This window comes from Lepidochelys kempii, chromosome 18 (genome assembly GCF_965140285.1).
Source record: "Lepidochelys kempii isolate rLepKem1 chromosome 18, rLepKem1.hap1, whole genome shotgun sequence".
NCBI classification, from domain to species: Eukaryota; Metazoa; Chordata; order Testudines; family Cheloniidae; genus Lepidochelys; species Lepidochelys kempii.
In genome coordinates, this window is record NC_136397.1 from 6,747,239 (window position 1) to 6,763,616 (window position 16,378).

General features: G+C 56.6%; 1 protein-coding gene across 3 annotated transcripts; it reads left to right on the forward strand.

Moving 5' to 3' along the window:
* Window positions 1–784: 784 nt before the first annotated feature.
* Window positions 785–15,595, forward strand: SLC25A34 (solute carrier family 25 member 34). Of its 3 annotated transcripts, XM_073316301.2 has the most exons (5): window positions 792–1,345; window positions 5,759–5,824; window positions 7,833–7,985; window positions 10,795–10,929; window positions 13,917–15,595. In XM_073316301.2, the coding sequence occupies exons 1-5, from the start codon at window positions 944–946 to the stop codon at window positions 14,097–14,099; spliced, it is 939 nt and encodes a 312-aa protein (XP_073172402.1). In that variant the 5' UTR covers window positions 792–943; the 3' UTR covers window positions 14,100–15,595. The 3 variants fall into 3 exon arrangements, with proteins under 3 accessions (XP_073172405.1, XP_073172402.1, XP_073172403.1); XM_073316304.1 differs by lacking the exons at window positions 10,795–10,929; window positions 13,917–15,595 and adding an exon at window positions 8,088–8,334 and having other exon boundaries at window positions 785–1,345; XM_073316302.2 differs by lacking the exon at window positions 5,759–5,824.
* Window positions 15,596–16,378: the final 783 nt, after the last annotated feature.

The following is a 16,378-nucleotide window of genomic DNA, read 5'->3' on the forward strand; positions in this document are numbered from 1 at the left end:
ATGCCAAGAATCAAGCCAGTGCTTTCTAAGGCAGCCTTCTTGAATCACCGTATGTCAACAGTGCTGGGTGGGCCTGCCCAGTATACGGACTCACCTGAGTACCCCACCTCAGCTGTGCCCATCATAGCAGGTTCACCCCCAGGCAACCTGCACCCCCATCACGCCTCAATACACTGTGTCACCCCAGGGGAGCCTGAACTCTGAGTATCTCCCACACACCAGGTCACCTCAGAGGACCCCACACGCCGACTGTGCCCTGTTCAATGGGTCACCCTGTACTTTGCACCAGGTATGCCAGGTCACTCAGGGGATCCCCTACCGCAACTATCCCCGTTCACTGCGTCACCCTGTACCTCCACTGCCCTGTACACCAGGTCACCTCAGGGGATCCCCTACCGCAACTATCCCCGTTCAGTGGGTCACCCCATTTCCCCCACGCCCTGTCTGTGCCCCACCCATCCCCGCTCAATGGGTCACCCTGTACCCTCCCGAGCTGTGCCCCTGCCCACGGGGTAACCCCTGGCCGCTCACACCCTGACTGCGCCCCGCACGTTTGTGTGTCAGCCTGGACCCCCACCCCGGCTCTGGCCCCCTCCCTGGCGGCTCCCTCCAGGGGGCTGCGCGCTCCCACCCTGGTGATCCGGGCTGCACGGGCGGCAGGTGCGGGGGGGGGGTCGCTGGGGGCCCCGGGCCGGCCGCGGGGGGTGTGCGGGGCAGGGCCGGCGCTGATTGGCCGGGGGCGGGGCCCGGCCGCAGCTTGCGGGGCCCCGCGGTGCGGGGAAGGAGCGGGCAGTGCCAGGACCGAGGCGGCAGCGCTGCCCCGAGCCGCTCGCTCTGCGCCCTCGCGTCCTGCCGATGCGCGCCCGGGGCAGCCCCTCGGGGGCCGCGCTGCCGGGGCCGGGCTCGTAGCGGGGCCCCGGGTCTCCGTCCTCGGGGCGCCGCGATGGAGCGCGCCCGCCCGCCGGGCCCGGGCTCGGTCTCGCCGCACGTGGACCTGGTGCTGGGCGCCACGGCCTGCTGCCTGGCCTGCGTCCTCACCAACCCGCTGGAGGTGATCAAGACGCGGCTGCAGCTGCAGGGCGAGCTGCGCCCGCGGGGCACCTACCGCCGGCACTACCGCGGGGTGCTGCAGGCGCTGGGGGCGGTGAGCCGCGCCGACGGGCTGCGGGGGCTGCAGAAGGGGCTGACGGCCGGGCTGCTCTACCAGGGGCTGATGAACGGGGTCCGCTTCTACTGCTACTCCCACGCCGAGGACCGCGGGCTCACGCAGCGGCCCGGCGGCACCGTGGCGGCCGGGGCCATCGCTGGGGCGCTGGGGGCGTTTGTGGGCAGCCCGGCGTATCTGGTGAGTACCCGCCGCGGCGCTGCCGAGGCCCCCTCCGTGCCCCCGTCGTCTGGTGCCTTCCCTCCTCAGCCCCTGCGGACACCCTCTGCCTCCTGAACCATCCTCCTGCACGGTCACGGTCACTCGGAGGCAGGGTTCTTCTCCGCTTTCCCTCCCGAACCGCGGCTGGGCTGTGAAAACTGGGCAGCTGCCGCGGCCGGCTCCAGAGGGGGCTGCATTTCCGTGCTGGGGGAAGTGATCCGCCTGCTGGAGTGTTGGGAGACCTGGCCCTCTGGGCAGATGCAATGGAAACCTCCCCTGCTGCTGTGTTTGCTGGAGGAATTCCCTGTGCGGTCAGCCTGAGTTAGGGGGAAAGCAGGTGTCTGGTGGGGGCAAGGAAGGGACAAGACTCCGGGTCTCTGCAGTGGTGGCTCCATGGATCGTCCCCTCAAAGTGGTGTGAGTCTCCAGAAGGGCTGAGGTGGGGGCAGCGCTGCGAGAGGTGGCTCTTGTGGGGCGGCTGGCACGCTGTGGTCACACAGTACCAGGCTAGTAGCAACCTGTTATCCCAGGAGACCCCTCCTGGTGGAGCAAACGAGATATTGGGCCACATCTCTTCAGGGAGCCCTGTCACAGGTGGCCATACAGCCTGCAAGCTGGTAGCTCTGTCCCCTCCCGTGGCTCTGGGTGGAGAATCACCCCCATAATAGAACTCTGGGTCTGGAACGTATCAGCCCCAGTTGCATTTTGCATGGAGATTAGGGGTTGTTTGAACCCCAGGTGCAACCCACATGGGTGAAACTGATGCAAATGCTCGCGTGAACCCCGCCATGCTAAAGCCCCCAGGGCCCTGCAGGTGCAGCAGTAACAGTATGTGAGCTGATAACAACCTCCCGGTCACACCGAGCCGGCTGTCAACATTGGTGAGGGGCAGGAATCTATCCAACAGGTCTGGAAACCAAACGAACCCCTCTGAGACCACAGAACCGAGCAGAAATAAAAGCAGGAGGGGAGGTTAACATTTGAGCCAGACCCAGTACCTCAGCGCGATGTTCTCAGCACCACCCTGCCCCATAGATACAAGGGAGGGCTAGAATATCACAAGAGCTAGCTGGCCCCGTTCTCCTGCAAAAAGGTTTTAACTGTATCCTCGTCTCTGCTGCTTAAGGTGGAAAAGCTCAGATGGTTCCCAAGAGGAGCGTGGGGTTCAATCCCCCCCCCGAGGCTTATGATTTCCCTTTGGTAGAAGTGACAGCTCCCATCCGGATAGCACCAGGGTCTCTAATGAGAGAAAATGGGTCAAACAGAAGGGGGTGGGAGGAGACGAGGGCTCCTGCCACCTGTAAAAGTTGTCATGAATGTGCATCGTGTTTATGCTGCATCGTGTGTCAGTGTCACTCAGTTGCCTCCAGCGACATTTCTGGGTCATTAAGGATCCTGTTCCCAGACTGGCCTGGGTTTGCATCTGGAGTCCCTGTGAAGTACCTGATTTATGGCCCCCTTGCCACCTCTGCCTGTATGAAGAATTCCCAAATCGTCCCCCACAGCAGTGCCAGAGTGATGGCTCACAGGGGCCCTGCAGGGAAATTGAGCTGGGAGAGCAGCTGGCTGACTCTTCTGGCCCACAGCCATTGCCCCCACCTGCCCATCTCTGTGCTGCTGGAGGGGCTGGAGTATTTACAGAGCAGTCTGGGTGGGGTGGGTTCCAAGGGGCAATGAGTTCTGGAGGAGACTTTCAGCGCCCCGGACTCCTGGCCTCAATCTTAATAAGGTCGTGAGAGAGAGAGGGTTTGGTCTTGGCAAGTCCCTATCCGTGCACCTCGCAAGGGTACCACCAGATCTGGTATGTCTCTGCCGGGCAGACCTGGGAGTGAGCTCGGCTGAATCACTGCAGGTCACGGCTGAGGGGCCCCTCTAGGAGTGGGGGCAGACTAAGGAGACTGTGGGTCAGGATTGAGGGGCATTAGTAGAACTGTAGGGGAGAACCCAAGACAAAAGCAGAGGGGCTTGGAGTGGGCTGTTCAGGACTGGACCAGCCTGGGTTCTGTGGGGCTGCCACAACCATAGAATCCTAGAGGATCAGGGTTGGAAGGGACCTCAGGAGGTATCTAGTCAAACCCCCTGCTCAAAAGCAGGACCAATCCCCAATTTTTGCCCAGGAATCCCTAAATGGCCCCCTCAAGGATTGAGCTCACAACCCTGGGTTTAGCGGGCCAATGCTCAAACCACTGAGCTATCCCTCCCCTGGTGAAGCCTGAGCTGAGGTGGTGATGACCTTTATCAAGTCCTCTGCAGTGGATGTTAGCTGGGCTCTGGAGAGGAGGTTGGCAGCTGCAAGAGAAGAAAACAACAGGGCTCAAAGTCTGAAAGGGAGCCAGGCAGAGACTCATGCAACCCACCCCCAGCTCCTCTCTGCTGGGAGGACAGGCAGACTTACAAAGAGGCAAATTGTTCATTTTCCCCAGATGCCTGAGCTCCCATGGGACCCCTTCCCCCTAGCTCTGTAGCAGGAGTGGGCAAACTTTTTGGCCCAAGGGCCACATTGGGGTTGCAAAACTATATGGAGGGCCGGGTAGGGAAGGCTGTGCCTCCCCAAACAGCCTGGCCCCTGCCCCCTATCTGCCCCCTCCCACTTCCTGCCCCCTGATTGCCCCCCAGAACCCCCAACCCATCCAACCCCCCCCACTGCTCCCTGACTGGCCCCACCCAGAACCCCCGACTCATTCAACTGCTCCCTGTCCCCTGACTGCTGTCCCGGGACCCCCCGCTCCCTACCCCCTTACCATGCCAGAGCCAGCCATGCCGCCACGCTGCCCGGCAAGAGCAGCGGGCCAGAGCACTGGCGGCGTGGCACGCTCAGGCTGCGGGGGAAGGGGGACAGCAGTGGAGGGGCCAGGGGCGAGCCTCCCCAGCTGGGAGCTCAGGGGCTGGGCAGGACAGTCCCGCGGGCCGTAGTTTGGCCACCTCTGCTCTATAGGATGCACTGCAGCCGCAAATCAGTCTCATTAGACACAAACCCAGCCAGGTGGATGAAGGGTGAATGCGGATGGCGGAGTTATACTTTTCCCCCTCAGCTCTGATTTCAGAATCAAGTCTGCTGAGCTCACAGTCATTGTGAGGAAATCAAATGCGATCTGCTTCTGCCAAAAGAAACAAAACAGGGGGTGGACAGAGCCACACTCGTTGGCTTAGGAGAGGGAATTTGTGCTCTCCGGTGAGTCTGGGGAAGTAAATTCCTTCCTTGGTAATAAATCCACATGAGCCATTGGAGGTGCCAGTTGGTCACCAGTCAACTAGATCACAAGCTCTTGATTGACTTCTAGCGTGTCAAGAAAGGGGGCAGCTGAATGGGCATAAGGATTTTTCCAGTGCTTTTCATCCTGAAGGATCCTAGGGGCATGTACAGGAATCGCTTCACCCACTACTGTAAATGCAGCCATCTCTGGGGTGGGATGTGGTAGCTGTTCAGCAGCGCTCAGCAACATGATACAGCTGCTGAGGAGAGAAAGTGAATGAGAATATCGTTTTCCATGTAAAGCGCAGGGGTATTCAGGGAGGCAAAATGTACTTAACCAAAGCAGAATTTGGCCACAACACTGGGGCTCATGCCTCTAGGCTAACAGGTATATGCCTAAAGTTAGGCTCCTAAATCCATGTTTAGGTGCCAACTTAAGTGACCTGATTTTTAAAAGTGCTGATCCCCCAGCACCTCCCATTGATGCTGCTGGGTGCTCAGTACTCCACAAGCACCATGCTGGGGCTTAAAGACTCTGAGGGAACAGCGCCGCCTACGGGAAGCCCAACACCACTTCCAGCAGCTCCCCTGCTCCTCCTCAGAGGTCTCCCATGTGAAGGTCTGACCCTGCTCAGCGTTGGAGCAGAGGAATTGAGACATGGATCAGACCAGCGGTCCAGTTACTCTAGGGTCATGTCCCAGCACCAGCTGCTTCAGAGGACAATGCAGTAAACCCCGTAGTGGACCCGTGGGGGGTAAATTAGAGAAGAAACTTCCCGTCAATCAAGTTATGCCCTTGTGAGGGGGCAGCCCAAGGCGGGGAGGATGCTGCCTCTCAATGTGGGTCACAGCAGTGATGGATCATTAGCAGCAGCACCTGGTGGGAGGGTTTGGAAAAGGACCTCCTGGACTTGGGCTCTTTGTGGGTGAGTCTGGAGAGCAGGGTGGGTCCCATGGGCGGTGGGTGCCCTGTTGTTTCCCACATCACTAGGACAGGTTGCAAGTTGGTGCCTGGATCTTCACTCCCTTGCATTAGAAGAGACTAAGAGGAGTGGGAGTGGTTCAGTGGGGTGACTCCTGCTGTCCACGAGGGCCTGAGCCAGCCCCACCACATGGGTGTCTAACTTGCTATGGGGGGCTGGGTGTAGCCTGGCAGCTTGCTCCTTTCTAACCTGGCCAATTCCCTTTAAATTGTGACAGGTCAAAACGCATCTGCAAGCCCAGACTGTGGCAGCCATGGCTGTGGGGCATCAGCACAACCACCGGGTGAGCAGAGGGTTCTGGGATCTGCCCAGTCTTCCCTGGTTTGTGCATGTGACCTGGAGCAGTTGTTAACGCTGGTGGTGGGATGAGGAGTGTTGGGTGCACAGGATGCTGAGGGGACTGCGTGGCTGTGCTGGGTGTAGAGTGTGCGTTGTGTGTATGTTGGTGTTGGGGTTCCAGGGTGAGCTGCAGCTGGATCTCTGTCTCTCTTTGGGCCCCTCTTTTAAATGGAACCTCAGGGGTCACTTGGCTACAACACCCCCTCTTTACACATCATATTACTGCCTCTGACCCCTCTGGCTCTGGGTATAGAATTCTCTCCGGAGCTTGTGACCAGTGTGAACCTGTGGTGCCTCTGGGCAGCTTGATCAAAGCCAAGTTTGGTTTACTGGTTCACAGAAATGTAACAAGCAGAGAGAAATGGGGTTAAAACAATAAAAGCCTAAACACATTCTGTCTCACCTAACCTGAGCCCCTCCTTGCCAGTAGGTTCCAGGTAAGGCACCCAGCTGCGGGAGACAAGTTGCATCTTGTAATGGCTGCATCTTGGATAGTCTGTCACCCCATCAGTATCTCTGCCCCCTGAAATCACAGGTTCTCTTTTGATCCTTTCCACACTCCTGTCCCACCTGGTGATCTCCTGTGGTTTTGTGCTGAGCATCTGAACCTGGCCAGACTAGTTTCTGCATTTCTCCAAACGGTCTGCTCTTTGCACAGTGGCTTCTTGGTGTTCTCCCACTGAGCACCAGGGGATAGATTCTGTCTTCAGCCGTTGTCCATGGGTTCTGCAGGAACCTTTTAGCCAGCAACACCTCAGCATCCAAACCCACAGAGATTATGTACAGTTATATTAGTCATAAAAATAAATAGAGAGAATTCCTATGTTCTCCACAGTAGGACGATGTGCAAAGGGGGTCTGAATGTATAGCACTATGGGGGTCGTGTGTGTGCTTGCATGTGGATTTTGTGTAGTAAATGGGCCTGCATGGATGTGTAAGTGTGACATGCATTGCATACTGGGTCCATGTGTGCAAATCTAGTGGAAATGCCTAGGTGCCCATGAGAACGGCGTGTGCGGTAGATGTGTGTGCCTGAGTGTGGTGTGTGGCAGATGGTTACATGTGTGTGCGATGGATGTGACATGAATGGTGGATGTGTGTGCATGTGTCCATGACACACGTGGCACATGTGCGACATGTAGCAACACGTGCTGTCTGTGTGTGCTGGATGTTCTGTCCGGCCTGTGGAGTGCAAGACCCTTGCACTTGAATGGCACAGGGAACCACTGAGTTTTCATGCCCGTTTCCCTGGAACGCACTGGTCCTGTTCCCTCCGGGGGCCCCCTTTGTTGAGGCTCCCGCAGCTGCCTTGCTCTGTACACACTCCCATGAATGCTCCTGCAGATGACGACACAGAGTGTTTTTCAAGAAGAAAGTTGCTGAATGGGAGGAACGGGCCTGGGCGGGCGAGGTGCGGGGGGACGAATTGTTGTCATGGGCCATTTGCTGCTGGGGACTCTGGTGACGTTGGCCCCACCAGGCTGTTTGTGTTTCTCTGCGTGGCAGCCGCACGAAGCAGGTTCCAAAGTCCTCGGCACTTTTATTGGCTCCACTCCTAGGGGCGGAGGAAGCCAAGGCCTCCTCATGGGCTGGAGGTACAGTTTGGCCAGGACACGCCGTACAGACAGCAGTCTGTCCCAGGCTGCTGGGTGTAGCCACAAAGTTGCCTGTAAGGGGATTATGTAAGTGGACACCTGCCAGCTCTTGGGTCTAGTGCAGCCCCGCTTCTCTCAGATACTAACTTACAGGCAGACCCTCTGCCAGGCTGCATCCTTGGCACAGGCTCACTCAAAGCCACTGAGCCCCATCAAAGCCACTGACTGGGTGCAGCATGCCCTGCCCACTGCAGTACTGGATTGACCCAGAGATTCCCCCCTTCCTCCCAGAGATCCCTAAATCCTCCTGTTTTCTGCCACTTTAATATCTCATCATCTGTCTGATTCTCTGCATAGGGTGTCTCCAGCGCCTTTGAGACCATCTACAGGAAGCAGGGGCTTGTGGGCCTGTGGCGGGGTGTGAACGGCGCTGTGCCCCGTGTCATGGTGGGCTCTGCAGTGCAGTTGGCCACCTTTGCGTCAGCCAAAGAGTGGGTCGAGAAGCTCAAGGTGAGCAGTGGTGGGAGGGGCTGCTTGGCCCCTAAGGGGTGAGAGATGGGCAGGGTCATGGGGCCTGGCTCTGGAGTAGTGTTGCCAACTTTCTAATTGCAGAAAACCGAACACCCTTGCCACACCACGCCCTTCTCCGAGGCCCAGCCCCTCCCTTCTCCGAGGCCCCTTCTCCACCCCACCACTTCTTCAGGCCCCGCCCCTGCTCACTCTATCCCCCCTCCCTCTGTTGCTTGCTCTCCCCCACCCTTGCTCACTTGCTCATTTTCACCGGGCTGGGGCAGGGAGTTGGGGTGCGGGAGGGAGTGAGGGCTCCACCTGTGGGTGCAGACTCTGGGGTAGGGCTAGAAATGAGGGGTTCAGGGTGTAGGAGGGGGCTCGGGCAGGGGGTTGGGGTGAGGGAGGGAGGGAAGGCTGGGCGTGTGGGCTCCAGGCTGGGGCTGAGGGGTTCAGAGTGTGGGAAGGGTCTCAGGGCTGGGGCAGGGGGTTGGGGTGCAGAAGGGGGTTTGCGATGTGGGCTAAAGGCGGCACTGACCTCAGGTGGCCCTGGCATTTCCCGGGGATGGAGGAAGTCTGCGCAGCTCCTTGGCAGCATGTTGCTCCGGCTCCTAGGCAGAGGGGCAGCCAGGGGGCTCTGTGCCGCCCCTGCTCGCAGGCATCATCCCTGCAGCTCCCACTGGCCACGTGGTTCCTGGCTAATGGGAGCTAAGGAGCTGGCACTTGGGGCAGCGCCTGCGGGCTGGAACTGCGCACAGAGCCACCTGGCTGCTTCTCCACCTGGGAGCTGGAGGGACATGCTGCCACTTCCCAGGAGCCACGTGGAGCCGAGCATGTAGTCTGCCTTAGCCTCGCTGTGGCAAACCAGACTTTTAGCAGCCCTGTCGGCGGTGCTGATGGGAGCTGCCAGGGTCCCTTTTCGACCGGGCGTCTGATCGAAAACCGGACGCCTGACAGCCCTGTTCTGGAGTGTGGGACGGGAGGTATCCAGGGGTTAGGTTTGGTCTATCCCCTTCTCGTGGGCCAGTCTCCAAGGCCATCCCTGCCCCAGCCTTTAAATTTGCACCCCAGCAGATGGGACGCTTAGCACAACACCCACTTCTCGGGCACAAAAGATTCCAGGCGCCATCTGTGGTATTGTGGGCCTCTAAGGCCTGTCATGTTAGACAAGCAGCCACAAAGCCCTGGCCTGGTTTCTGAGGCCATCTGTGTCCCAAGGCCCCTGGTCCAGTCGCTTGCAGCATCTCTTCAGAGATGATGCTCATGCCGCGGCTTCCCACCCAGGGCTCCTTGCCTTCATTTCCCCCTGCTTTCGATCACCAAGGAGGAATCCGTCCTTTGTGCGTGGATGCAGCTGCCCCCATGGAGTGACCCCACTCCTGGGAAGCAAACCCAGGGCTCCAATGGGGCAGTGCAGGGTGCCAACTGCTGAGCCAGGCAGCTTCTTATTCATTCATCCAGGCTCTGTAGACGTGGGGATCAGGGAAGGAGGGGCAGCCACCGGCAGGGGAAATCTCTGTTGCACCTCCCTCTGTTGTAGGAACACCGCAGCTATCTTCCTTGCCACAGATTCATTCACATGATCTACCGAAATAGCCCACGATGCCAGCTCCCCTGCCGTACACCCTCCAGGGTGGACTGGAGGGAGCAGGGACTGGTGTCAATTTCACATGGGTCTTTGTTCCCTTAGAGACAGTGATGCCTATTCCCCTAATCAGGTCTGACTCAGGCCTTCATGATCAGCAAAGCAAGCAGCTGCTGGGCTGCCAGATTTAACCCCCCACCTCTGCTCCAACTCCCCAGAAGTGGGGGTGGGCGGGGGGGAGTGAGGTGGTCTCATAGCCTGCCCTCCCCCCCACTGGCCACTCAGATTGACAGGCTGGCTCTGCTCCTAACGTAACTCAGAAAAACACAGCACTGCTGCCCTCAAGTGGATCCCTCCCTGGCCCCCAGCGCTGACTCGGTACTTTCCCACCACGAGATCAACAGGGCTCTGGTGCGGGCGAACATTCAGGAAGGCGAGCGGAACTGACGCACTGCTTAAAACACACTTTATCCTGGCTTTTCGCCTGGATCATAAAAGCTAAAAATAACAGCGGGGCGGGTGAGCTGGCGGGGGCGCCCCGGCTGCTCCCAGCCCACGGGAAAATAAACAGCTGCCTGAAGAGGACACGCAGAGGGCAGGGCCACCTCCCCTCATGCTGTCGGGGCCAGTTGCTGCTCCGACAGGCCCATCTGTTGCCCCCTAGGGGCTGGGAATTAATTGCACCTCTGTGTCTCGAGAGATGGGTTCTTGGGCCCACGTGAATCGACATTTCATCATCCTGGTGGTTCAGGATTCGGATCCAGGGCCCCAGTTCGGCCCATTAGAGAGATGGAGGAAACCAGCCGTGTTTGGAGCGGATCTGGCTCAGCTTTTGAACGCTTCCAAGGTTCAGGGGTGGGTGGGGCGTCAGATTCAAGGGTTTGGTTCGACCCATGACGCAGAAGGGAGCATTTGTGAAATTTGGAGCCAGCCTCATGTTTCTGGCCCTGCCCAGGAGCTCAGGGGTGTCTGGATTTGGGTTTGGGCCTGGGGCTTTCCCCACCCTCAGTGGGCATGGTGGGTCACTTCGAGGAGTATTGGATCCCTATACAGCCTCATCTCTCTCACCCCCACCCCTATTTACCTTGCCTGCTCCCTGCATGTGCCTGTCATCTCTGTTGCTCTGGCGATGGTGGCGTTCTCGTGCTCATGGCAACGCGTGGCTGCTGCATCACGAGCAGCAGGATCTGGTGCAGGGTTGAGTGTAACTGGTCCCCTGTCTGGCAGTGGTTCAAGGAGGGCAGCTGGATGGTGGCCTTGGCGGGAGGCATGATCAGCAGCGTGGCGGTGGCCGTGGCGATGACTCCCTTCGACGTGGTCAGCACCAGGCTCTATAACCAGCCCGTGGATGAGCGGGGCATGGTAAGTCTGTCCCACAGGTGGAACGCCAGGATCCCCATTTACTGATAGCTGAGCTGTACAAGCAGGCTGCCGAATTGTGGGGCTTGGATCCCAGAGGTTCCTGGCTCGCCTCCCTGTGCTCAGCCTACTAGGCTATGCTACCTGGACCGTCTTCACGTGCACCAGTCTGCTGAATGCACTCAACTTCACAGCATTTAAAAGCAAAATCCACACCATGCTGCTCAAGGCCGGGCATAGGTGGTCAGGCCCGGACTAAACCGACACCACCCACCTTCTAGCCGCTATGTGCCAGCCTCACAGTGAGTGACCAGCTGAGCCATGCACCCTCCTGAGCCCGGCTGGACTATGGGGCAGTGAATCCCAGAACAGTGGGGCCTCTTGGAGAGCTGACAACTCCCAGGGCTTCCAGTGCAGGGCTGCTCATTTGAGCATCTCTGCTCAGCTGACCTTTGCTGAGGTGGGGCCTGGCTGCTGGGAGACCCAACCCATAGAAGGGCTCCACAGATCAGAGTTGACAGTTTTCCACCCAGACGCCGGTACAGGCTGAGGAGAATAGGTGGGAAAGCCCCCTGAAGCTGGCTGCACCCATGTTCTGCACTAGCTGAGGAGCGTGTGTTGGTGTCTGTTGCAATAGTCCAGCCTGAGAGCTCACAAAGACATGAGAATGCTCATGAGGTCCAGATACAGGGTGAATGGCTCCCAATGGAGATGGAGGAGACCTGGTGGCATTAGGCCTCGTCTTGTCCACAAAACTGCAACATCTTGCAGGTTTTCATTTGAAAAGAAAAGACCCAGATTCTGCCCACAGTTACTCTGGCGCAGGCTGATCAATCTCACTTTGGGGTAACTGGCAACACAGTCTGGCTCATTAATGGCTCTGTTACTGAACTGTGGATTTTCAGTACTTTACCTCTTTCAATGCAAAACCCACCCTTTTGTGAAAATGATCCAAAAGGTGTGTCAAGCTGCCCTGGTGGCTCAAGAGTGTGAGTGCCAACCTCAGAGCAGACTGTTTAGAATCAGGACACAAACCGCAAACTGGTTGTGAGTCCTATACTTAAATTTCACTAACCAATTATCAAGCATCAACTGCTCAGACACTGTAACAGCCTCCATGGAGTCACAGACAGTCCCCTTGGGTACGCCAATCTATCTTGCCACCCAAGTAAGCCTGCCTTTGTGATAGATAGTCCCTTATACCAAAATCACTACAAGATTCAGGTTATTTCCAGTCCCAAAGGACCAGTCACTTACTTCAGGTCAATTGCACCTTAGGTCTCATACCAAACACAATGTTTGTAGGCAATCCTATAATAAATGATCTGAGGATTTACTAACTAGGAAAAGGAAATAGGAGAGTTACAAGGTTAAAGCAGGTAAACAGACACGTACAAAATGAGTTAGTCTTAAGTTTCAAAAGGTAATAGAAGCTTCTCTAATAAGCAGGCTCTATGTGTCCGTCAGGGCTAACCCACACCAAACACTGGGCTTGTGCTTAGAATTCCTTGCCCTTAGAGTCCAAGCAGGCATAAAAGACACAAATTCCTCCTCATTAGGGCTTGTTATTCCTTCCCTGCTTCTGCTTCAAGTTGCAAATTCAGCTGTTGGAAGGAATTCAGTATCCTCTTCATGGCGGGGATGGGGAGGGAAGGGGAGCAATCAACAAAGTCTTTTGTCCTCTGATGTTCCACAATGCTTTGCCTGGCGTTGATGGGCCTCTTTCGTTGGGCAGGAGCCAACACCTGTTGGAAACGAGTATTTCACATTTGTTAATGCTTCTCTCCTGCCTGATGACTTACAGTTAGACAGCAAACACTTTAAATATTACTTTCTAACGGGGGATTCAGATATTGTGAGATGAATGCAGGCAACTACGTACCAGCATTTCATAAAGTCTAAAGACATTTATATAACTCTAGCTCCTATTTTAACCATGATGAACCAGACTGGTATGTGTTTGTCACTGGTCCGTTGAGACCTAGGGGCCATGCACTGCAAACGTCACAAGCTGTAATTTGGGAGTGGGAAGATGGGGGGACTATAAAATAGTCAGAACTGCTTGTGCCTCAATTTTTCCATCAGTAAAATGGGGCTTAGTAGTGTTGACTTCCCCCAAACAGACGAGTGTGAGAGCTAACTAACCACTGTCTGCAGCATGTAGAGATCCTCACATAAGGAGCTCAGAGCATTGTGAATTATTCTGTTTACTGAGCTCAGGGAGGGCAGGGGGCAGAGTTTTCAGTAGTGCTCAGCACTAACCATGCACGGCTCTTTTGAAAATCTGGCCTGGCTTGGATGTTAAAGCGGGAGAATATCAAGCAGGAGTAGAGAGGCAGAGTTAACTCTGTGTACAGCATTCAACCATTCCTGGAGCCTCTGGCCAGTTCTGGTGTCCACACATCGAAAGGGATGTTGACAATTTTCCAAGAGTCAGAAAGATGCCACAGGAATGCTCTGAAGTCTGGGAGACTAGTGAAAGATTAGAGAAGCTCTGGCAATTTCGTTTCATAAGAGAAGGTGAAGAGGTAACTTGATCACAGTCTACGTGAATATGTGGGGAAGGGATTTCTGGTGGCAGGTGATTCTTTTAATCTAGCAGAAAAAGACAATGAGATCCAGTGGCTGGAAGCTGAAGCTAGACAGTCAGACTAGAAATAATGTGCTTGTTACTAACAGGGAGGAATTAATCCTTGGGAGTGGTGGAGTCTCCAGCAATTGGAGTCTGTAACTCAGGACTGGGATGTCTTTTTAAATGAGACGCTGTAGCTCAGCCAGAAGTTATGGGCTTGCTGCAGAAATTATTGGCTGAGGTTCTCTGGCCCGTCTCAGACAGGAGGCCTGGCTAGATGGTCCTCGTGGTCCTTGCTGGCCTTACAATGAGTGAGTTACAATAGCACGTAGACCAGATCCATGTATATTAAACGTGAGGAGTGTCCTGTGTGTGCTGGGGCAGGTTTCTGATACCTCTCTGTGTCTCCTGTCCCCAGGGGAAGCACTACCAAGGGTTCCTCGACTGCTTTGTGCAGATCTCCAGAAAAGAGGGCATCCTGGCTCTGTACAAAGGGATCGGTCCTGCCTACCTCCGTCTGGGGCCTCACACCATCCTCAGCCTGCTCTTCTGGGACGAACTCCGGAAGCTCACCTACCGCCACCAGCAACATGGAGTTTAAGCCCCTGCGGCCATGTGGGCAGATCCTGCCACGAGATCATCTGCACATGGATTCTGGAATCTCTCTGCCAGTCTGATGGGACCAGAAGTGAGGGACGGGGGATACGGCAGTATAGGAGCCCAGACAGTCAGCTTGAGACTTTCGGGGGGTGCTGAAATCCCCCAGATTTGTAGGGTTTCAGGAGAGAGGAGCTCTGTATCCAACTCCACTGCCTACAAGAAGCTCCCACCTGCAGACACTGCTCCGAGTGAGAATGGGCTTCCGTCCGGGAGCGCTGGCCAGCTGCTGTGGAGCGAGAGGGAGCTGTCCTCTATGTATGTGCCTGGAAGCCAGGAGGTCTGAGTTCTGATCCCAGCTCTGACACAGACTCCCTTCTGGGGCCTTGGGCAAGCCCATGTCCCTGCTCTGTCTCTCAGTTTCCATCTGTGACATGGGGATCAGAGGGCAGTTGTGAGGATTAAATGACCTGATGTTTTGAAAAGTTCTTTGATGCTGTAAAGAGCTGAGTAGATACATGTGCCAGGTGGATTCTTGCCAGGTTAACTTGGCCTTCGAAGGACATAAAGGACCCAGTGCCGTTCCTAAGCGTTGTTCAAGGAGAAGTTCCCCGGTGCAGGCCTTGGACTTCTTCCCTGAGTAAATCGCATTTAACCCTAATGGGAGCTGCTGCAGGGAAGAGTGGACTGTCATGGACAGGGTACAAAGATTTCAGTCTGGAGGCAAATCCTGCAGCAGTCTGTCCTAAAGAGCACGTAACCGGCAATGCCTGAGTCCCAGCATGGTCCCAGCCTGGGTTGCCCATGAACCTTGCTGTGCCCATCCCTGTCCCGGGAGAAGTTCCAGGCGCTCAGACACCAGGCACGGCACAGGAACCAAAATCAACCGGGAAGCAAATTGGTGAGGGGCTGCCCTTAGATGAGGCCGTGGAGCCCCACAGCTGCGGGGCAAGGAGGGCAGCGCAGGCGTGGGTTTCACAGTGAATTTGATTTGCTAGTTTGGGGTTAACTTTCGACACTTGCTTCCCCTGGCCTTGTAAGGCAGGAACGCCCCACATCACCACCTCCCCACATTCCTGCTCAGTCTGATTCCAGGGACGAGTTCAGCTCCTCTGCTCAGCCAGGCGGCACCCGGAGGTGCAGGCTGTGCTCAGTGTTCCAAGGTCCTTGCACGCAGCCTGGGGCATGTGAGGGAGGCAGGTGCGGGGGTGGATGCTGTGCCACAGGCCGGGTCAGTGGGGCCTGCTCCTGCCCTCCCAGGGGGCAAGCAGGAGAACAGCTTACTGAGCAAGGGAGACGTCTAGGTCCTGGGCTCTGCCACGTCTCTAAGCCTTAATCTCACCCTGCCCTAGTGCCTGGCAGGCGCTGGGTGCGCCTAAGCCAGTGCTGCCCACTCTGTGCAGGGCGTTCACTTCTACTCAGCAGATGCTGGAATCAGCCCCAGCTCCGGGCTGCTTGCGGCAATCAAATAAAAGATTTTTTTCTACTTTTTTATTTTTACATCTCTCCAGCAGGTTTTTATTTTGCTGCTGAACCAGGTTCCTTTCCCTCTTCCCCGCCCCAACCACCTGCTTCTGCTGGGAGTACAGTGCCCAAATCACACCTGTATCACACCCAGCTCAGCGTGTTGCCAGTGAACGCTGCTGGGGGGAGATCTGGGGACTGGCCTCCCGGCTAGGAATTTCAGGCACCAGCAAGTTTGAACCGATGCAGGGGCATCTCTGGTATTGCCAAGGGAACGTGGCAGCAGTGGGCTCTCCCTGTACCCTCACACCCAGAAAAGGAGATGAGATCACTGCGTCAGTGCGGAGCTGGGCACTCTCGTGACAGATTTCAATTCCCCCCACCCTCGGGCCAGCACCGCCATGGGAGCGTTTGGCTTTCAGGCTCGCCGTGTGCTGCTGCTTTGGAGGAATTCCCCCGGGGTTGTTCAGGGCAGCAGGGCTGCCCTCGCGCCAGGCATTCAGCGGGGCACTAGGATGGAGGGAAGGCTAGGAGCTGAGCTTTTGAGAATCTGGCCCTTAGCAGAGCCAACTTTAACAATCACCCTTAGACTTGCTCTGAGCAGGGGGAGCTGAGGGGCCGATAAACTGCTGTCAGCCTTTGTATCCTGCCTGCGCAGCTTCCCCGGCCTTTGTAGCTGCCCGGGGTGGGGCTACTGTGCCTCCCCATGAACACGGTATGGCTCTTGGTCCCCCTCTGGTGGCTAGACATGCATAGAGATTTGTGGGGGTGGTACTGCCTGGAAACAAACAGCTCAGGCCGTAAAGCTGTAGGCATTGG

What these genes read in the sequence shown, in the direction of transcription:
- SLC25A34 (XM_073316301.2), top strand. Translation starts at nt 944, where the DNA reads ATGGAGCGCGCCCGCCCGCCGGGCCCGGGCTCGGTCTCGCCGCACGTG. An exon ending in TGGGCAGCCCGGCGTATCTG is followed by an intron (nt 1,346 to 5,758) that starts GTGAGTACCCGC and finishes AAATTGTGACAG; the next exon opens with GTCAAAACGCATCTGCAAGC. An exon ending in GGCATCAGCACAACCACCGG is followed by an intron (nt 5,825 to 7,832) that starts GTGAGCAGAGGG and finishes TTCTCTGCATAG; the next exon opens with GGTGTCTCCAGCGCCTTTGA.